The sequence below is a fragment of the Aquila chrysaetos genome, chromosome 12 (assembly GCF_900496995.4).
Source record: "Aquila chrysaetos chrysaetos chromosome 12, bAquChr1.4, whole genome shotgun sequence".
Lineage (NCBI taxonomy): Eukaryota > Metazoa > Chordata > Aves > Accipitriformes > Accipitridae > Aquila > Aquila chrysaetos.
In genome coordinates, this window is record NC_044015.1 from 36683562 (window position 1) to 36706368 (window position 22807).

Consider the following 22807-nt stretch of genomic DNA (forward strand, 5'->3'; position numbering starts at 1 on the left):
CCAATCTTGACAACTATGAGTTAACAGAATATATGACCAAACCAAACAAACCAAGCAAAAATAGGGACAGACTTATAAACTGAGTATGGAATTTCACACCTACAATGACAGCAGAACTCAAAACGACAATTTCTTTTTTCATTTTGTGAAATGGAAAAGATTCACTCTGTGTTGTTGTGTGACATAAAGACTTTATGCTTCCAGACAGGGCCAGGGTGCTCATGGACCTACAGAAAAGCTGACAATTTTCTATGGCCAAACTTTGAAACATTGAATTTTAAAACTTAAAAAAAAATTAAAAAGCAATAAACAAGCAGTAGCCTGAAATATTACCAGGCTGGGTTTGGAGTTGCTTGTGAGAATGCTTTAAAAAACACTCATTAGCCATAATTACTGGCATTAGTGTCATGGATTGGTTGTGCTTTTCAGGCACTCATCTCAGAAAAATACTGAACACGAGGTAATCACATGAGGCACCAGACCAAAGGGTTGTATAATTTATTGCAAAATACAGCAGTCAAATGGAAGAGAAAGCCATTAGAAATCCTAAAAGCAACCTTGCTGTGAGTGATATGACTTGGATTGGAAAGATGGGGATCCTATTGAAGACTTAAGAAAACACCCAAAAGGGATAGCTGGATAGCTCTGGTTCGGTAACTGCTTGTGAAATATTTCACACTTAAAACCCTGCTTCATCTCAAGTCAACGTAAGCAATGACCAAAAAATATTATTCCTACTTGGGAGGGAAGTGGTCAGGGTCTGAATTCATCCAACAGCTATTTATTTTGTAAGTTCTGCCACCATGCTTGCACCCTTTCTGCAAGCCTGTAGAGAAGATTTTGTCACCACTCTGTGTGCAGACGTAAAGGCAAAGATGGCACAAAGGCCAGACAATCCTAAATATAAGAATTAAACAGGGAACAGGAACACAGCTGTCCTTCTTCGGGCCACAGGTTATCTCTTCTGGTCTGTCTACACCTGAGGCTACCAGCACAAATCACACTGGGCCACTTGACCTGAACTCCTGGCAGGTGTATAAGCTTACTAGGTTGCTGAGTCACCGCTAGACCAGAGGGTAAGAGGCAAGTCCTCCTTTTGTCATTTCTACAAAGTATGAAAAGCATTTAAAAGAAAAAAAAATCAGATCAGACATTCAACAAAACCACCAAGTAGTACCCATCACACTGAAACGGAAAAACTAAATTTAGAATGTCCCATGAGTATAGGAAAGTCATGAGCCTAAGAGCAATGACTTGATAGGAATGCAGTACCATGCCAAAAACCTTGGGGAGAGAGAGAAGAGCACAAACATTTGCCACATGTTAATGGAAAAACTAATGTCCTCACAGCTCCTGCATAAACCCACACCAGATGATCCCCCAGGAGCAGCAGTGCTGGCTTCAAAACATGAAAGCCACAGAAGTTCAAATTCTGACTGAGGATTAAATTGGACTTCTTATACTGACCAATAACACATCAATACAACAACAGACACTGTAGAGGGCCCAGAGGCTAAATCAAGGTCTTGTCTACTCTGAAGATGAACAATCTGGTATCTGGAAACATCCCAATGCCTTCAAAAATCACTGTGTTAGCCTTGGACACCTTTGGCTGCATCAGATTTAAAGTTCAGCTCTCAGTTCTGATGATCAGCAGCTGAGTTTCCAAATTGTAAGTGCCTTACAGCTTGGTGAGACTTTTCTGCCTCAGAGATAAAAAGAAAATAAACTGTCCCAGCAGGTACTAAAACATTACAGTGCCCCTTACAAGATCTTCCTGCTGTTGCTAGCAGAAGGGAACAGTGCACTGTTCCCTCTCCTCCTTGCAGCAGCTGCCGCTGCATACGGTAAGCACTGTAGCACTTTGGTTTTTGACAGTTCATCCAGCACCCTTGGAGCACAGCCCTGACAAGATATTAGAACATTTTGGAGGGATTCTTTGGAAAGAATCAAGGGGAAATTGAAACTGGCTTTGAACTTTGCCAGCAACAGAAATTGTATATGCATAGCAACCCTCTGCCGTATTTATTGCTTCCTCTCTCTTTCACAGCAGCTGATAGATCACTGCATAAACTACTGGAAGTAATTGAGAGGAAGGAATTGAACCTTCCTGTGCACCAGGCACAAGGAGGATTCATCCCGTATTGAGGATGAGAGGAAAGTCACTCAAATGACTCAGTTGTCATGATGTCTTCCTAATTATTGCACTATTTAAAGAGGAGAAATGTGCAGCGCTCAAAACGTGATTCTGCCAAAAGTGATAGGAAAATTAAAGTCCTCAGAACAGAAGAGTGCCATGACAATGCAACCTCTGGAGAAAGAAAAAAAATCTCTGACCAGGATTTTGCAGAGACTTAGATTTCAGGTGACTCTTAAACTTGTGACTGCTGTTGCAAGATCAGCATTAATTGTGAAAATTAACTAGCTCTCCTATGATTTTATTCTATACGTGCCAAGAAAAGAACAAAATATTGATTGAGTGAGCTGCAAATTTTATTTACATAAGGATCTGATTGCCAGGTTCATTCTTATGCAAAGCAGAGAGAGAAAGCTCTTTCAGCAGGCATTTTAAAAAATCAGATCTAAAAATAACATTATGCTTTGGCTTTACTTGTAAAATGCCTGAGAGTGCATGCCCATGTTTCTTTCTTCAGTAGTCACTATGAAACGCAAGAACTAGATCAAGGAAATCTCTGCAATTTCCACTGATTTCAAACTGGAGATGAGTTTGCTTAGAATTGCAATGTAACTGACCCCAACTCAGTAGCAGTAAGATGGAAACAAGAAACTAGGGTCCATTTCTGATTCTCAGTTGAAAGCATACCCCCCAAAAAATCTCCCAATGTATCACTCTGAACGTGTAGTATTTTTTCCCCATACACGCACTCCTGTGAAGCTTTGAAAGCTTTCATTTTTTTAGTGCTGTGTCTCCAGGTCCTTCCTTGAAGCTATTGTTGTTTCTTACAGCACATCTTTTTGAAGTTTTAAACCAAACATGTGTGCTGTATTGGACTAATGCCAGAAGGAATGACCCAGCAAAGTCATTTTTTAAACAGACCTGTCCCTTTTGGAATGGAAGCAAATTAGTGGCCTTTGAAAGGCAGAAGATCAGCTGCCTAAGCCCTTGTCTATGAAAAACAGGCATACCTGACAAAACAATGAGGGAAAGTACATCTGCATATAATATTATCTGTTCAGTAAAAAGTCAGATGTAACTTTTTGACAAAAAAGGCTACCTCCATTTAATAGCTTTTTGCATTTAATGCTTTTCAAAAGCAAAACACTGCCTTTTTCATAACAGCTACACTGGGAGAAGCATGCAAACCTTGTGTGATGTGATAAAACCAAGCAAAACCACATCTCCAGACCAAAAAGCGCCATGAAGAACGTTTTGTATTTTATAAAGCTAGTCCTAGGTCACTCTTAGCATACATCCATATTCACAATCCATATCCTTGTTCCTATCTGGCTATTTACAAAATCCCATTTCTTCCTTCAACAGGCAGTACGGCACAAGGTAGTACACAACAGAATGCAATTCTGGGATAATGGTATAATTCTACTTTCTCTGGGGGCTTTTTTTTTTTTTTTGTTATGCCTCAGGAGAACAGAGTGAAAAATCTCACCATCATTACTTCTTTGCAAACACTTCTGCTCATTTTGAAAAAGCCACAACACATTTCAGTGCAGAGTAAAAACTCAGTACTAAGCAGCTGAAATAAATTCTTAAGAGCAAAACTGTTCCCTTCTAAAGCTCTTAGTGAAACATTTACTCATTAAATCTGGTATGAGATCTTGAAGTCCTTACTGGATACAGAAGACTTTGGGAATTTGCCATTCTCCTACGTAAAAAGAAAACAAGCACACCAAGGAGTAAATCTTTGTAGCCAGAAACAGCCAGGCATACTGCAGTGCAGGCTTCCAGAACATCTGCTCTACAAACCTAATTATCCCTCACTGCACAGATGCAAAAGCCATGTGAAATCTTAGCACCTGAGACATGGAGATGATATTAAGTCCCTTTAAAATGGACTTTAAAAAAAAAAAGGAAAGCCATGCAGAAATATTTCTGTAAGCTGATGCACATTCTCGAAGTCAACAAAAACTGATCTCAGTTCATTCTAATATCAGGTAAGTCACATTCCCACAGCTGTCCCATAATGCATGTTTACTCTTACTGCTCTTTAGACTCAGTTCTCAGTGGGATGATTTGAAACTACAATCTACTACAATGCAGCCAGTTTTTCAGGAATTTGGCAGCTCCTTTTGAGTAACAATTTTATTTAGTCTTAACCTGCAGTAGAAATACCCAAGTCTTAAAATCTAGATAAGAACATCACTTCCAGAGGGAAATGTTAAATTAAGCTCACCTTCTAATAGCTACAGGGGCACTGGTCCAGCTATTGGTGGCCCATTTATTTGCAGATTCCTTCCCGAGAACAAATTACATGTGAAATTTGAGAGAAGTTTTAAATGGGTTTATTTATACAAATGTGGCAAAGAAATGTATATAAATAAGGCTGAGATATGTGGCTGTACAAGAGCAGACAGCTTAAATCATTTAAGAAGCCGTATCCACATATCTCTTTTCTCAAGTGAAGACATCGTTCTCTTTGTCTCTCAGGGACTCTATTTCATCTCATTGCTCTTGAATTTTCACTAACAGTCAAGTGGCAAGCTGCCAAATAACTCGCAGTTGGCTGGAAGCATGGTCACCTACAAGCTAATTGATGCCACAAAACTTCCCTCCAGGATGCCATCTGGGTTGCATTCAATATTCTTACTGGATTCAGAAGTCCGTCCCTCTAAACTTGAAAGCTGCTTCTCTTGACCGAATGCCAATCTGCTGATTTTGTTTGCAAGCACACACATTTAACTAAATAGCAACACCAAGCTCCTATTCCACTCTTTGACCATATATCGACTGCACTATTTTACAAAAAAAAAAAGACAAACCATTTCCCCATCTCACAAGTAGGTAAATTGAGAAAATGAGAGCTGAAGGGGCTTGTCAATGCAAACTTAGAAAGGCACCAATATAAAACAGAAAAGGTATTTTATACTAAGTCCAAGTGCCATATTCAGCCCCTGCCTGAATAAATACCCCACATTTTAATAGAGCTAAGTACCCTGCATCTCTTGATGGTTATAATGAGACTTCTTGTTTTCATTTTTAAAAATACAGCATTTACTGAATAACCTAAATATTACTTTTGGGGCCCATCTGCCCCACTAATAGTCAAATGGGTAAGGTAGGCATTTTTATTTTCCTGTTGCTACTTATTGCAGAGAAAAACACCTTACTGACATGCAGTTGCACCCTTCCAGTTCTCTGCATTGACAGCGATAGTCTTCTGTATGCAAAGCCAGTTCCACAGGAAATAGCAACAATAAATCAAAGAAAACGTCTCCTGGTTTCCTCTTGTGTATCTGCTGCTTGGCAGGTTTCAGTAACCATGCTGTCACTCCATCAGACTTGGTCATGAGATGGGGAAAGCCACTCACCTTTATAGCATGACAGCTGGGATCAAACAAGCATCATCTGATGCTGGAAGGGAGTTACCCACTCCCAAAGAACTGGTGAGGTCTACGTGATGCAGAACACACCATCACAATTATTGTCAGCAGTCTGAGGCTAAGGAATGAACAGGCCTGAGCACAAACAGCTCTTCACTTCCAGATGAGGACTTCCTCTAATGACATTTGAGGTTAAGTTTACACAGTTTCTTTGGGTGAGGAGGGGAGAGCCTGCCACAGAGCCTTATGAAACACGGATATGTTTTGTCAAGCTTTCAGCCTGCCTTTCCCATCACATCGTCTTTCTGCCCTTTATGGGTTCTCCACACTGAGCATATTTTCTCAAGAGGCATCAGAAGTTCCATTTATTTAAACCACAAAGTTCAGGCATGGCTGAGTTTCCAGTTGGCTCACCAGACCTTGCACATGGGTCTCATTCTCAGCCCTGGTGACATTTTATATTTCTCTTTAGGCTTCCTTGTCTTTCAGTGTCTGAGCCCAATCAGGAAAGCTTACACTACAAGCTCTCTGTACAGGGAGGCACCTTTCCAGTGGAGAACTGCAGACGTAACTGTTCAAAGCACCCAAATCCCACAGCCAGAGGTTGCTTTGTCACACTTCAGCAGGCCTGGCTCTCACTTGCATGTTCCCCCAGAACATGGCCTCTGAATGTTGTCCCCAGAGGGGCTGCATGAAGCCTTCATGAACAACATCCTCCGATACAAGGATCCATCCAAGAGCTGTACAATTTTACTCTCTAGCCACCTTCCTAGAAAAACTTTGTAATACAATAGATTCAGCAGGACTGAACCACGGCTACCTGCTCTTCATCTGAAGGAGAGATAGCATGCTGGAAAACACACAGGTAGTTTATTTGACTCACTCATTCAGACATAATGTTGTTTGAACAAAAGTTCAACCTGGCAAAAGCTCAGCAAAACAAATCTCCATCAAGTTCATACACTTATAAACAAATGCACATCAGGGATAGAAATGTAAAGTGCCTACTCACATTTGGCAATTCTTCCTGGCCATATTCTGCAGTCAAACTAAAAATCTAATACTCTGGAAGTGTTTTATTATCTATGTATTACAGGAAAATGCTATTAATATTAGCTGAAGGATGGCTACTGGAAAAGCAGGATGTAAGTTACAATACTGACATAACAGAATGAGAGAGGTTTACAATGACTCACTAAATACTCACACAGCAACAATAAACTCGCTTTGAACTCGCCAAGAGTTCTGCTGTGCAATCTAACAGCCTGAAGCTTACCAGGAGAAACAGCCTCTTCAAATGGTTCGGGGTTTGGGGTTTTTTTTAGGTTTTTTTGTCAGTTGAATATATTACAAAATATCTAAAACAGAACACGAGCATAAAGGGTTTTTTCATATGCAAGTGGATGAAAGCAATAATATTGAGGCTTTCCAAGCCATATGCAGGCCAGGATACTGTCAGGAAGGACAAGGAGCTTCAACTGGGGATACTCAACCCAAGCAGTGGTAGGAGCATAGCCTGTACACCACTTTGTGGGACTGAGAAACGCTGCCTATTTCCCTCGGGTCCATCCCTGCTGTGACAGATAAGGCTGCAAACTGCGGGCCAAGCCTAGACAAACCTTAGCTGCTGCTATGTTCATTGTCAGAGCAGGGTGAACACCAGAGGCACTGGCAAGTCAAAGCGACTATGAGGATTTTATTGCTATAAGCAGGCTCTCAATACAATTTAAATATTATGTCAATCCTTTAGCCTTCCTGTGGTAAAGTTCTGACCTACGCACTACACCTATACCACATTGAGAACTCTGGGTCTTTCTGCTCCAAAAAGCAAAGAGACCTGAGGTTTAGCACACAAAGAACCTGCTTTAGCAGTAGGAATAACACACCATCTGTTGGAGTGAGCTTAACCAGTTTCACAAAAGAGCAGAGCTGTAAATGCTGACTAACCAGCCTACCAGCAGATGAGGTGGCAATTTTACAGTCTCCAAATTGAAAACAGGATCATTCTTCAACTATGGATATCACAAACCAAAATATGCCTGTGATTGAACTTCCCTTCAGCAAGACACTGGAAACAGGCAAAAGTACTGGATACAGACTGAACGAATAGTCATAAAATACAGATGGTTTCTATTTTCATGGCTTGCCTACAACAAGTCCTCACACAACCATGGAGCTGGGGGATGCATGAGATCAAGAATAGAATGAAACTACTGAATTACCAAGGAGCTAGTCCTCACTTGGACCACTGTTTTGTTCCAAGCCCAGAAACTGCTGCCCCCCTCATCGAGTCTACTCTGCACATAACTAGGTGGGAACTGACAACTTGACTGTGATCAAGGAGTAGTCATCAGACATGGTATCTCCCCAGCAAGCCTGCTCTTCTTCCTGCACACCAATATTCCTGCCTGCAGCACTGCAGAAACCACTTCAATCTGTACCATTACAAAGCAAACATCATGGACCAGGATTAGACCTTGATTTTTTGTAGGTCCACGATGATGCTCCATGCACTTCTGGAGGCTAAAAGAAAACAGGGTAATACCCTAATGAAAACTGCTGCAGAAAACATTTTTGTGAACAAAACAGGACAGAAACAATTGACTTTTGAGTTTGGAAAGGTTCCCCATTGTCAGCTGTGACTGTTTCTAACTGTGGAGGACAAAAGAACTCTTGAAACATCACTTAAAAATGGGATGTTTTATCCAGCATATTCCCCTGACAACATTGCTCCTGTCACAGTTATTTCACAAGGCTTACCTCAGGAGATAAAACATACCCAAGGTGAAACTGCCTGGACAGGAGACAGTGGCCCTCTGTACGCTGGAGGAGCCCCTGCCAGCATGGCTACGTGGGTACAGCCCTGCAGGCACAGCAAGGCCGACCAAGGCATTTCTCTCAGCAGAACCTCACGGACCACACAAATCCATCTCCTTTCAGCCTTTATGGGCCCACAGCAGCAGTTTTTTCCAGCTAAGAGACGTCAATCTCAACAGAGCTACGCCAGCAGCGAGAAGGTCAAGCCTGTGCGATGAAGCTACAGGGCCAAGTTGTTAGTCAGCAATCTGAAATAACAGATCAGCATTTCCTCAGACGTCTGCAGCAGCAAGACCAGGCTAAGCCATCACACAGACAAGATGTTTTCTTTCATCAAATTTCAACACCAGGCAAGCGTGCTGTCCACAGATTAAAGTAATAAGGAAACCTCACCAAATGTAACAATTAATTAGAGCAGAATGCACTGCAAATATCTTCCCCAAATCCTGAGACACTCATCGTTTAATATTTTGATTTCTAACACTTCAGAATCAAATGAGATCCTTGATCTTTCAATTCATAACCAGTGAGAAATATAATTATCTCACACACACGGCACTAACAGGTATGAATCTTCTCCTTCCCATCTATTGACAAGAATTTATCTAACGTAAGACAGTGAAACCTGCATCATTCTTATGTCAAACTGCTGTAAAAATCTCTGCTATTATAAAAGCAGAGAAAAACACCCAACACAGTAACAGATAATCCCAACTGATTACTGTAGAAAAATGACATTTACACATGCCCTTCTTCTATGCTAAAGGTCAAGCTAATGCATCATAAAGCTTCGTCTACAAGAAATTCACCGCAACCAGCTCAGGGAGAGATGAAACCAGCTTTCAGGTGTGCCACACTCACAAAAAACATCCATAATTAAAAAAAAAGGGGGGGGGGGCGGAGAATTTTGGTTTGTTTTTCTATGTCTCATCAGCCTTGTTCCTTCCCTCAAGAAACCTAATCCCATAAGACTTCAGTAAAAACAAGTAGCAGGGAGAAAACCCTATGCAAAACGATACAGCAAGATTCTGCCCTAAACTAGTCATTGAATATGTTTCTAATGCCACATTCAAACTCACACTCCCCCACAGAAAGGAAAAAAAAAAATTCTTGTGGGAAGGGGGGCAAATTAGGTCCTGTACTTGGCTGCCTTCCTCCCCCTCTGTGGTTTTCACTGCCAGAGAAGCATCTTTTTTGCACTCTAAAATTAACCCTGTGATATGATAATGAAGCCTGCACAACACGGTACAGAAAAGAACCTGTTAGTAACAAAGATCACTGCTCAACCCTTACTATTATGGACAACCCACTGACAGCTATCCAGCTTGCACAGAGAAGGAAAGAAAGTAAGTCTCCTAAAAGGATATTTTGGTTTCAAGTTTTCCTGAAACACTCCTACAGTGTGCTGAGCTGCCACAGATGAAGCTGCCAGGGCAACAGCCCTGTAAACCGAGGACCCTGTAAACCCCAGCACAAATCTGACTCTTGCTGCAGGAATGCAACATTTCCCACGGTGCTGAGTATTTCAGTCCTGACCTTGAAAGCTGGAGGATCAGGACTTCTCAGTGACAGGTGATGGCTTTTGTTCAGTGAAGACACATCTTCTGGGTTATCGTTGGTTATCATTTGCCAATACACTTCACAGTATGCCCAACAATTTGGTGCACAACTGCCCTGAACTGAATTGGACTCAACAGTAGGCGGGTATGAAGCTCCACGTTAGCTCCGGTCTCTCCAGCACTGTCACCCTAGCAGCCTCAACCTGGATTTAAGTCTCAAAGTTTAAAAATACTGTAAATGAACTAAACATATCTAGGCGGGGTGAACTTAGCAGCTTCTAGCCAGCTGAAGTACAGCATTTGTGCAGGAGCCATTAATCCTTTCTACAAGTATTTGCACAAAATAAGGCTGGCAGCATTCACATGATTGCGTGCGTAATAAAATGTGAAGAAATGCTTGCTGCTCACAGCCAAGCTTTGCAGAGTCTCATTCAATGCCTGAGCAAGAGAAGGTGTTAACAAAGGCTTTGTGCACTGCTGTTGAGGATAGGCACTCTGCGAAACAGGGCCATGAGAATTAACGGCTAAACTCACGCAGAAGGACTTGAAGGAAAAGGATTGTAGCAAGGCAATGAGATGCTGCATGCAAGCCTGGGAAAGGCTCCACATTGCTCAGGCACATGCTCATCCACAACCATGAAGAAAAATTAACTACATCATTTATCATTTCGCTCTAGAAGAGGGTGCCTGGATTTATACCGCAGGCCCCAGGATTTCTCCCTTGCTTCACACTCACACTCTTTGAAGTGCCATGCCACAATCAGAGTCCCTCCAGTCAAGAACTGGACGGGTGCGATTCTTTTCAGCACCTGTCAACACAGCTCCTTAATCCTTATTTAACTTCAGGGATCAACATGTATTGGCACCTTGGGCAAACATACACAACACATTATTTTATGAAAAATAGGACAAAATTCTGTGTTAAAGAGCTCTTGTGTAAAGTGGAACAGAAATCACGCAGCAAAGAGCAATTCCTTGAAGTAAAGCGTGCAATTTCAATACACCAATGTGATCCTGGCAGAGATTGTTCCAGAGCTTCCCTTTGAAGCTCATTATTTATCATCCACCAAAGAATTGTGCCCATATAGGTTACCCCTTCTAAACTGTATAATGAGCCCAACAGGATCACCCAGTAGCTCCCAGCTAATTTAAATGCTACCTGTTATTGCCACCAAGGTAAGGATGCAGCCCTACTTATCAAGCTAGCAGAAACGAATATTGTTGCACAACCTTAGGAGTTGTGCAATTTAAATTGTATCTTTATTGTTTTACACAAGAAAGGAAGAAGGAAAAGAGGGGCAGCAATAAAGTATGTAATAGCAAATTAAATTTTCCCTAGTCATCTTGGTTCTTGCCAGTCAAAGATACGTTACAAATAATTTATCAAGGCAATGGTGCACTAGTGATAAATTACTTCAATAGTTAGTGCTCAGATAACAACAAGGTGTGGGCATGGAGGTAAAGGAGGTCTGGAGAGACAGTGTCCCCACGTGAAATGGAAAGAACTTCTTCAGCAATGAAAAAATTTGTCGCAATCTCAAAACCAGGACTTTTGGCCAGCTGAAGAGGTGGCTGCAGTGATGACTGCCCATATACAGGCTGTACCCTATTATTTTTTAGGATATGTTAGAATGTACAAAAAGAAAGAAGTCCATTTTGAAGAGCAAAACAAATAGCATGTTCCCCCTCAAACATCTGTATTTTGTATGTCTTTAATACTAAATACAAGAAGTGATCCATTTGAAGCATTTCTTGCACTTGACCCAACACTAAAATTTTGAAACAGTGAGTTATCTCAACACTGGGATTTTTTCTGAATATTTTGCAAACTGTATATGACAAAGGCAAAGGCTAAGTCCTTGAGCAGTCATTTAATCCAAGGAACATGATTATCTGTGCAAAACAATGTGATAATGGACCAGAAAACAAGAAATTGGGAACATTCTTCACTATGTCACTAAAGTTCACAATGAGCTGCTGAATCACTCTACAGCCTTGGGCAAAAGATAGCTTCTCTAAGCCTCAGTTTTCACATCCATAAGATAATATTTAGTCCATTTGTATGGTGAAGATTTATAGAAGGCTAAACTGCTAACCAGCCACTGGATGACAACGTGTAATCAGTGTAACACAACTACACTAACAAGAATAGAACCACTCAGTTACAGAGACAGGAGGTGTATTTCTTGGCCTGTATCAGTCAACACTGACATCTGTTATCAAAGAAACTGGGGCATTTCTCTCTATTTATAAGTAGCTGCACAGAGGCAATTGTGACTCAGGATGAGAAGTCTACAGGAACAGCTGTAAGTTTACATCTGAAATTCTTAATCTCAGTGCAAGTATATTCACTACTCCTGCTATCACTGATTTTTATGTTCTTAACTACTCCCTGGATCACACAGAGTAGCATCATATCTGGACAGAATAGGGCCAGCAAATGCAGCACCATTTACTGATACACAATCAGTGCTAAATCAGCAAGCCAAGCAGCTGGTAGTGTAGGAGACCCATGAAACACATCTGGAAAGATACCTACAACCGTACTCATCTAGATCAACTAAAACAGAAAAAGCCTGAAATGCCACCAAAGAAATTCATCACATTAACTTTATACACGGAAAGCAAAGATGGACAGAAAACCTCTACTGGGTAATGCACAGCTGAACAAAGACTTGGGATCAAAAGAAAACTTTGATTCACCCTTTGAAATTAAGCAAAATGTCACCTCAGTGTACATCATACTACATATTACGTCTCTAGGAAGGAAGCATGAAAAAAGTATGAAACAAGGCCAGTTAAAATACAAAACAAAGTTAAAACCTGGAATTTGAGCAGTTATCTAAATGAGGAAAAAAGTACAGTTAAGAGTTTACTGTCAGTTGTACACACTAGTTTCTTCAACAATTATTTTTTTAAATTGATAAAACTATGCTATAGGCTAATTGGAAAGGGAGAGAAGTCTACAACAACATAACATTTCAAATTTAACCAAAATCAAGAGGAAATTTCCATCTATTTGAATGGATTTTAAACACACTCTTTTCCCCCTCTTTCACTGTTTTGCAAGTAAAGAAATCACACCCACAGAAGCTACACAAACCAAGACAGAACTCCAGAGAAGATAAAGAAACTTACAGCAGGCAAAATTCTCACCCAGGATGGACAAGATTCTGCAGCACTAATGAATTAGATTTTAAATCATATCTCTGTCTTTAAAAATAAAAAGTAATCACAGCACAGAGAGCAGTTGCCAAAAAGAGCCCTTCTGGTTCTGCAAGTACAGGACTGTGATCCTGCTGCCATGGAAACTGAGTCCCTGACTGCTCTGGTCCTGGTACAGTGCCACACATGCTCTCAAGCATTTAATAAATATTAATAATGCAAAAATAATATTGATGTATCAGAAACAGAACATCTAAGAAGAAAAACTGGCAATAAAGCTCACTTTACACGGCTGCAGCCCAAAGGCTACTAGCCTTACTCCAAGCCAGCTATAAATCCTGTTCTCTCCTAGTTTCTAACACTTGCTCTTGGCATTAACTGTAAGGTTAAAATGACCACCAGGCCTTAGCTCAGACTGAAAAAAAGCCAGGAAACCTGGAGGAAATATTGAAACACTTCCACTAGTCCGACATATACCTCTGCAGTAAGCAATATGTTCGCACGCACTGGACTGGTACGTAGGAGGTCTCATTTCTGTTTTTGGCTCTGCTGCTGACTACTTGTACAACCACAAGTCACTCGGGGCCAGCTCCCACCTGCAGAAGAGCTGTAACACCATTTATTCACCTCTTCATGAGGAGCAAGGCTACAGGGCTGCCAGGTCAGCCTCAGCTCTGGGGAAAAAGTCATGGTCCTTACCAGGAACAGAACCATGGTCTACCAGGGCATCATTATTGAGGCAAGACACAGAGTGTATCTCACCCTGAGAGACCATCAGAGATGGAGCTCACATCCCTGCTTTAAAAATCTGGCTTCTCTTAGGTTAAAATCTGGGTTTTGAAAATATTTCAGTTTGGTTGGGTTTAGTTTTATTTTTCAACTAGCTTACAGCATTATTATAACTTTTAAAGTCTAATCAGTTTGTTATCTCTTGTATTTCAGCCAGAATTTTTCACAGAGCAGAAAATCTGCATTAATTTTATCACAAGGCCTTTTACCCTCTTCCCTTCCCTTGTGGCTATCTAAATATTAATAATTTTAACAGGAAATAGAGGGTTAAAAAAACTACACTCAGCATTTTCAACACTTACCGCACACGCACCATAAAATAGCGTAGGCTTCCCTTTGCCTAGAACCAGCTGTCTGCACTGGAAGCAAAGCCTACTGGAGCAAGCAGTCTGCTTTTCTACCAAGGACATGCCACTGCATAAGAAAACATGCAGCAACACAAATCTTCATCCCCATCACTCAAACTCAGCCTACTGATTTGTTTTCCTGGGCAAAGCAAAAGAAAGAAAAATTGGCATCTTATGGCATTTTATAAGGTGTGTAATGACACAGAAAAGCAGAGCTGAGCTAAAACATGCTTTGGGAAGATCTTTGAAATTACCAGGGAAAAGCTGCAGGTAAATGGGAAAGTTGTAGAGAGGAAAAGGCCATCAGAGAAGCAACAGTACAAGGACCAGGAGAACTTCACACCACATCAAGTCTACCACAAACGCATCTCTAATACAACATCACAGTTTCTGAGGCACACCAAAGACATGGTAAATTTGCCAGTGAATTAAAAAAGCTGGTGCCATTAAAAAAGCTAACAGAAGCGAAAGCTGGGTGTCTGCTCTATTAGAAACAGCAAGAGAATCAGTAATTGTCAGACATCTTCAGGCATTACAGAGCGTTTAATGGTCCTTTAGGTGGACAATGGAGTCAAGAAAACTCATTATTTCTAGCACTAGCAATCTCTTCGTCTAGGTGTGTCAGATAAATGTGTTTACCAACAAATTACACTTGGTTCCTCCAATCTCATAATTTGTCCATTTGAATTAATCTGCAAACATTTTATGATTAATATTAAATTATCCTAAGTATCTTCCACTCTAATCAACCAATAAGAAATCACATCTCAAAGCTGTGCTAATCCTGGGTCTCTAACACTGTGGACAAAAGAGAACTGGTCTACATTGACTTTTATCTTCTTATACATTAAAATGCTCTGCATGAAGCTTGCCTACCTTGGCTCAAAATGTAGAATATGTTTATATTCTCTGAAATGAGAGCTCTCAGCTCTTTGATAAACAAACCAAGTCACTATCGGGTTTGACTGCACTTTTGTAATTTCTTTCTTGAACTTAATCATTATTTTCAATCTTCCCATTCTCCTTGACCTCAGGAAAGCTTTTCAGATCACAGCTTGTTCCTGTAACTGTATCTAGAGCAACCCATCTGCTTTCTTGCCATAGCACAGCAGCACTCCACAAAATCAAGTTCTCTTCCCTCTGCAGGCATAATGCCCCCAATGGCTATCCCATGTACCTGAGTTCCCTCTTCTGTCTTTTCAGTGGTTCTATTCCAGTTCTCTCTCTCCTTCTTTCCCTGACCATGAGCAGGAGTGACAGAAAAACATCACCTCCTAGAAAGCAGTTTGTATCTGGAGATATTAAAACTCCTCAAGCGAATGTGCCAGGAATTGGGGAAATGGAGAAGGGCATGTTTCCCACATGTACTTAATGCTTAATCTTCTACATAAAGGATGCGGCAAAGGGAAGATAACCCAAACCCCCAAAATATGCAAGTTAGTTTTCTCAGAACAGACAATGAGAATATAACAAAAAAAGGAAGATAAGCATATAACAACATTCACTGTGGAACACAAGAGATTAGTAAACTGGTTTTGAGCCTAGCTTGCACATGAACACAGTACAGACCAGGACAGGTAGCCAACAGGCACACAAGCAAGCAAATGAGCCCTGCCTCTCTGCACCACACTTCCCAGTGCTTCCAGTTTTGGGATGAGCATGCAAACTGGCCACACAACTCAGTTAAACTATCACTGATATAATCAAGAGCATATGACTGTGCATATGTCAAGGAAACCTGAAACTCTCCACGTGGTGATGTGCACATATTGAAGACACACAGGCATCTCCAGAGTAACATGCAGCTATCACTCAGCACAGAGAATACTGTCTCAAGACTGAACATGAAGAAAAATTGGAGCGATACATAACAGAGGACAAAAAAGTTATAGAATATATGTGGCAATTGTGACTGCCTGCTGTCTCACTTTGTCATGTCCCAAAACCTGCAAGCATGGCACACCATTACATTCCTGCGTTTGAAAGCCACTCAGGCCACACTTAACTCTTCACAGGATCCAGATTTTAGTACTCAAAAAGGCTTTTGATGTATTTTTATTCCCAAATTCCAGCTCTAGTGAAATCTGAACTGAAAAGCAAGGAGAATATCAGGCTGCCTCCTGGGCTTTCACATAGGCAGCAGGAGTCAAACTCTCTGTGGATTCTCTATGCACAAAGCCAGCAGGAGAACAGGACTCTTTCTTCCTCCTGATAGCAAGGGAAGCGTGTCTCAGCTATATGGTCACATTCTGTGGCCCCAAGGCAGCACAAGGGCTTAAGTAGGGGGAAGTTCGCTGATGCCACGTGTTTACCCTGAATTCTGAACATGTAGGAACAGTCTTTGAAACATAACTCCCTTCAGACTGCATCGCATACCTGAGGCAGCCTCAGTCCTGTCCAGTATAAAATAACCCTACGAACGGTACTCACCAGAAAGCAACACCACAGAAAGGATCCCAATACAAAGATGGAAAATGGAGCTTTAAAAGAGAAATAGTAATTCTGCATTTGGCTGTGTCCCCCTGCAGGCAGGTATTACAAAGCTGAAGTGGCCTTGCAGCTGATGTTTCATTTTACTGGTTAAGCTACTGCTTGCTTTTTGCAACTATACTCTTTGCCACCTTTAAGGATTAATCAACAGTGAAACATTTAAGCAGAGGTCTTCCAGTCTCTTCTACCCACTCTCAGGTCTCGGTTAAGATAATGTGAACCCTACTTGCAGCAGAAAAATAAAATCCTATCAAACATAACCATCAAACTAAGAGCTCTTATTTTGTGTCAAATATATTGTGCCTGGCTGCAATTCGCAAGTTCTTCCTTGTTTTCTGCTGGCTGCAGTGGCAAGCAAGAAGAAACATGCAAAACTGGGCAAAAAGTCTCCAAAAGCCACTCCCCCATCAAAGCAGCTCTCTAGGATTTTCCACTCTGGGCGACGTGTCACGCAGCAGCAGGCACCCTGGGCACACAGCTTGCGGGCCCTGAGGCAGACCCAGCCCCGCAGCATACACCTATCCTGAAAGCAACATAGAACAAACCCCAGTATCCCACATTCTGAGTATCTCAGCAAGGAGTGATCCTTTGCCAAAACATTGTGCCCCAGAAAATGGACATTTTTCCCACTATAAAAATAGCTTTGGTGTTTTACAATGCTGCTGCTATACGGTTAAGGAAAAGTCTCAATGACTGTGTATCTCCGAACATTCTCTGAAATAGGTTTTAAAATTCAGTCCTGACTTTCCGGAGTTTCCTGAGAGGAAGAAGCATCACTTCCTTATACAGGGAAGGAGTAAAATTCACCTAAAAAATCATGTTCAAAACTGCCCTGGAGCCCTGTCCTCATTGTGTGGATCACATACAGTGCAGATCATGATGGTGAAAGCTGTAAATTCCGACCAGGTTTTTGTCTTGTCAGGCCTATGCAGACTGCATTGAGCTCAAGCAAATAATTTTGCACAGAGCAGAGTCAATAGTCTTATACAGATTTAAAATCTGTAATAGCTACCCAAGACTTCTAATTCCAGAGCTTAAGACTTGATTTCCCCAGCAGTCCAAACACCGTAACTTTCACTATTTTCCTCTTGGGAGTTTCGTTTCCTTTCAGTAGATACACAGGAACATTTTAAGGAACTTCTCTACTCCCTTTTTCTTTTCTTTCCCATAAAATGCTATAACTTTCTGAAAACATGACAGGAAAAAGGCATCTTTATATTTAAGTAATCTGTATACAACTTTATGTATTTCCACCACACACACAAATTAGTTATCTCCTTCTCTCTTGTTAACGCTTCACAAGCCACACGTCTACAGACAAATGAGCACTGCCTCCTTTCTTCCTGGTAGCCTCCTTTGCTACAGTTCTTTTGCTACCAGGATTTGTTTCCTTTTACTTCTTGTAAGGCAGTAACTACATTCATACTTACTTGCTACCTACATCTCTATTTGCTTCTTTTTTTACCTTCCCCCAACAGGCGAGGCACTTTCTGCAATCCCTATTTTCCTGCTTTTCCCTAAATCCTCAGCACTTTGTCTTCATACTGCGAGTCATCTATTTTTTCTGGTGGTCCTTTGACCATCATCAACATTACTAAAAGGACTTGGTAACACTGAAATATGCGATATGAAATATGCACCATATGCAGAACTGATAGTTGCTCAAATGAGGAAGACCAAAGAGGCATGAAGTTTCAACTCTAAAGATGTTTCTTGGAGTATGCTAAAATTGTAAAGATAATTTAAATTGAACCAAAGCGATATACACAGTCTAGACTGTATCACAGTGGGTATCTTACAAAAACAACCAAGGCATGATAATCCAAATAGTGTGAGCAACAAATCCCATTTCTCTAACATACACCTAGCATCTACTGCTATCACAAGTGAACCATGTGGCCAGAGAGCTCATAAATTCTGCCTTCATCAGCAACATCAGTTAAAGTTAAGAAAACATGTTAAACAGCCTTTTTTCTTAAAGAAAGGAATCCAGTTTGGTTTTCTTGATTTCATTAATTTCCCAGAAGTAAAACCTCTAGCCAACTGCCACATACCAAGAAAGAATTTGGCCCTATGGTATATACGAGGTGGTTATTGAGGAACCTACAATAAACTTAACACACCTTACAAACCAGTACTGAGTAATCTGATTTGTGTAAGAGCTGAGATCATTACTTTTCCATGCTTCAGTTCCTATATTTGCCATATTAACTCACACATCAATCCTATGGCAGATAACTTAACTACCAACCACAACAGAAAAGAATTACTGAATGGAAAGCAAATTCCAAGGAGATGATACAGGATGATTACTGAGACATTCTCCTCAGAGTTTAAAACTCCTTTAAAAAAGCCAACATTATACCAGCAAAGCTCGGGGGGGGGGGGAAGAAACAAACAAACAAAACCCCCAAAACCCCAACAATGTCAGTCATACACAAAGATGGCTTCTAGTAGAAAGCACACGGAGTGCTGCCAGAAAAATTACCTCCTTCCAGCACTATTTAAGATACTCTTGGTTACAAAATGTTCCAGTGTACATAGACCACCTACCACAAGGACAAGCTTGTTTCATAAACCAATTCTTAACACAGATGAAGACCATCCTCTCTTCAACAAAAGAGGATATACACAAGCAGCAATGAGATATTACAAATATGTTATCAACCCTGGAAAAAGGCATCAGCAAGTAATTACAGGGGTTATCAGGGTCCATATCAGTACTCATTACCAGCAGGCTACCTGCACATTCTTTTCCCTCTCCATCACCACTCCAGCATGCTGAGTTTTCCAGAACAGTTTCATCCATCATATATGTTCATAAAATAGCTTTTAAATAAATATCTGTTTATTACAGCAATAATAACAGAGGTGATATCTAGAAACAAAAACGCATGGAACATATTCTTTCACCCACTGAGTATAACTCTAAACATTATATATGCTGAAAAGCGGTATGCATTTTTAAAATACAACAGTGTTCAGAACAATGTAAGCGAGAAAAATGTGTGTGAAAATGCAATTTAAATGTCTTTCAGACTGCTTGGAGAAGCAACTGCAAAGTCAATATATATATATGAACTAAATTAAGAGTCCATGAGTAATTTCTGTAGTATGCTCCCCTATCAATAATAAATGCCAAGTTCAGATTAAAGTGAAAACTCTTCCTGATGTCTCCACATCCAAAAATTCTTTTTCCTAACAAAAGTCACCATTCTACCACAACCTAGCCATCATATTTTTACCAACCCCAAACCCAACAACTGTAAAAAAACTCTGAGATAAAACTAAATCAGATGCAACTATCCATCTAACCATTCTAACACAGCACAATTCACACAGAGCTGATATTCAGCAGGATGTTGTTTTACACTCTCTTTTCTGACACAATGCTTAGAGGGTGGATCACAAGGAAAAGGGAAAGATAAAAAAGCAGCCCAGATACTGACCCACTCACTCGTGCTAGGCAAGGAGCTCAGGCCACAAACCTACTCTTCAATGTGGAGTGCAGGGTGCAGAATCTGTTCCTCAAGATGCTACTCCAGCCACGATCCCAACCTCTGAAACAGCAGTTCCCATCACGTCTATTATCCTACAGAGATAATTCAAGAGACATGGTACTTGCTACAATATTTGCAACTTAAAACTCCAAATTAAAGATACTTCTCTTTAAGACTTAGGCTCCATAACTTCTTTTACAGATGCTTCTTACACTCCACGGTTGAGACAAATTCTCCTAGGCTGTCAGAAGCTGTAAGCAAAATAACAGAGAGGTAATAGCAGCACAACCCTACGAACTACCCAAAGTTTACTGGATGCCACTCACATGCACGAGGGCCACACCAAAGGAGAAGGCAAGACTGCCATCTTCTCAGGATTGAAAGTATAGATCTCCTTGCTCTCTCTTCCCTTACACTACCAGGGAATCTGTGTTACGCGGCTGACACTGCCAAGCAGTGCCACTTGTTCATGTCCCTTCTCCTCACCATGACTGCAAACACCTATTTAAACACAAAATTCACACCAACTCCACATCGTGTGGGACGCTTAAAAGTAAGCTGCGTTTCACATGACCACCTGTCACTGGCCCTAAGCATGGGCTCCCCGGGGTTAAACATCTCTCCCAACTCCCCTGCGCCGTTCCCTTTAGACGCTCTGAGCAAAAACGCTGCTGGAGCCGAGGGCGGAACCTCCCGGCGGGCAGGGAGACGGCAAGGAGCTGCCAGGTGAGCGCATCCGCCGGACTCATGCGGCCGCGTCACCCTCCGGCTGTCCCCGGCCGAGTCAGCCCGGCCGCGGCCGGCAGCGAGGAACCGCTACTCCGCGACGCGGAGCGCAGCCCGCGGCGGGCCCGGCCGCCGCGTCACGGATCTGCTGCTCCCGGCAGCCAATCGGGGCCGGAGCCGGGGACGGCGCGACTTCATTCATTCATTCATAAAAAAGAGGCGCAGCGCAGCTGGGAAGCGCGCCCTTCCAGGCTCGGCGCGGGGAGGGCCCCCCCCATCCCCGGCTCCCCGCCCCACCGTGCCGGGGGACGGACACTCACGGCAATCCGCCTCGTCGCTGTTATCCGAGCAGTCGTCGTCCTCGTCGCATTTCCAGATGGCGGGGATGCACCGCTCGTTCCGGCACTGGAACTGGTCCTCCTCGCACTCCTTGACGGCGCCTGCGAGACACGGGGCCGCGCCTGGGTCAGCGGGGCGCGCTCCCACGGCGGGGCGGCAGGGGCACCCCGGGGCCGCCTCGCCGCCCGGCTCCGGCCGCGCACAAGCCGGGCAGGGCGCCGGGAACCGCCGGCCGAGGGTGGGGGGCTGGGGCTGGGCTCGCCAGGGCAGAGCGGTTCGGTGTGGGGTTGGGGGAGACGCGCCTCCGCGGGAGGACGGCGGTGATCCCGAAGCTGCTTTGTGCAGGGATAAAAGGGACCTTTCCCGTGCTTCCCCGCATTGTTTTAAAGGCAGGGGCAAAAGGAGCCTGGGAAGAGAAGACGGTTAAACCCGAAATACAAAAGACAAAGAAAAATGATAAAGCACACCGATGCCGGGACCTCCTGCGCGTCCGTTACCGGGGCAAAACGTACAGAGAGATACCTGGGGACGCGGGGGGTAAGAGGCACCGGCGCCGTCCCGGGAAAAGGGAACTGACCCAACTAAAGTTGAGGGCGGGGGGAGGACGGAGCAAATCTGCTTTGCAGACGCGGTACAGCGCTGCTTTGATGAGGAACAAATCTCCTCAGAAAGGGATTAAAGGTGGCAGCTCCTGTCACGAGCGGCCGGGTTGCATTCGCCCGCTAAAGAGCGTGCCCGGCCCCCGCAGATCGCAACCCCCGAGCGCGCCCGACCCTCCGCAGCTCCCAACCCTCGCGCGGGGCACGGCGGCGAGCGAGTGCCCGCGGCCGCACACCCCTGGGTGCCCGGGCAGGCAGGACGCTCGCCTCTCCCCACCCCCCCCCCTCCCCGAGAGCGCCGAGACGAGGCGCGCACTTGCCGCACGCCGCGGCCGCCCCGGCGCTGAGGGAGAGCCGCCGGGCCGCGCCGGACCCACCTTTGCCGAGGTGCAGCTTCAGCAGCAGCAGCTGGAGGAGCAGCAGCCGGGCGAGCGCTGGCCGGCACATGGTGCTCGCTCCCTCCGTGGCAGCGCGCCGTGTGCGGGGTGCGCGCAAGCCGGCGCGCCGCTCGCTGCCCCGTGCCGACTGCGGCCGGCGCCGCCCCCGCCCCGCCGCGCGCCGCCGCCGCGCCGTGACGCGCCCCGCTGGGCGGGCCCCGCGCGCCGCCGCTCGGCACGGCCCCGGCCGCCGCCTGCCGCTGCCCCCGGAGAGAGCGGCACACGCACCCCCCCCCCCCCGCCCCGCCCCGCCCCGAGCTCCGCCGCCGGGACGAGCCCTGAAAGGGGCCGTACCCCGAGAAACACCTGCGGGACACCTCTCTCGGCACGCCGGTGCAGCGGCGGCCACCGAAAGCCCCGCGGATGGCACACGGCGCGCTGGGGCGCACGTTCCCAGGCCTGTCTGCCGAGGACGGTGGCCTCGGCCGCCGCGGCGGCCGGGCTCACCTGCCGCCGCTTCGCGAGGGGCGAAGCGCCGCCACGGCTGCGGGAGGTGACGGCACCGGGAGCGACGGGGCCCGG

At 43.8% G+C, this 22807-nt stretch overlaps 1 protein-coding gene across 2 annotated transcripts in view; it reads right to left on the bottom strand.

Annotated features, from left to right (window-relative positions):
* Positions 1-22392, bottom strand: part of LRP8 (LDL receptor related protein 8) — a 198695-nt gene extending 176303 nt beyond the window's left edge. For both annotated transcript variants that reach the window (XM_030032452.2, XM_030032451.2), the window contains exons 1-2: positions 22226-22392; positions 21231-21350 (exon numbers count right to left, since the gene is read on the bottom strand). In XM_030032452.2, coding sequence (XP_029888312.1) covers positions 21231-21350; positions 22226-22295 — 190 coding nt within the window. In that variant the 5' untranslated portion in view covers positions 22296-22392. The remainder of the gene's footprint in view (positions 1-21230; positions 21351-22225) is intronic.
* Between the last annotated feature and the right edge of the window lie 415 nt (positions 22393-22807).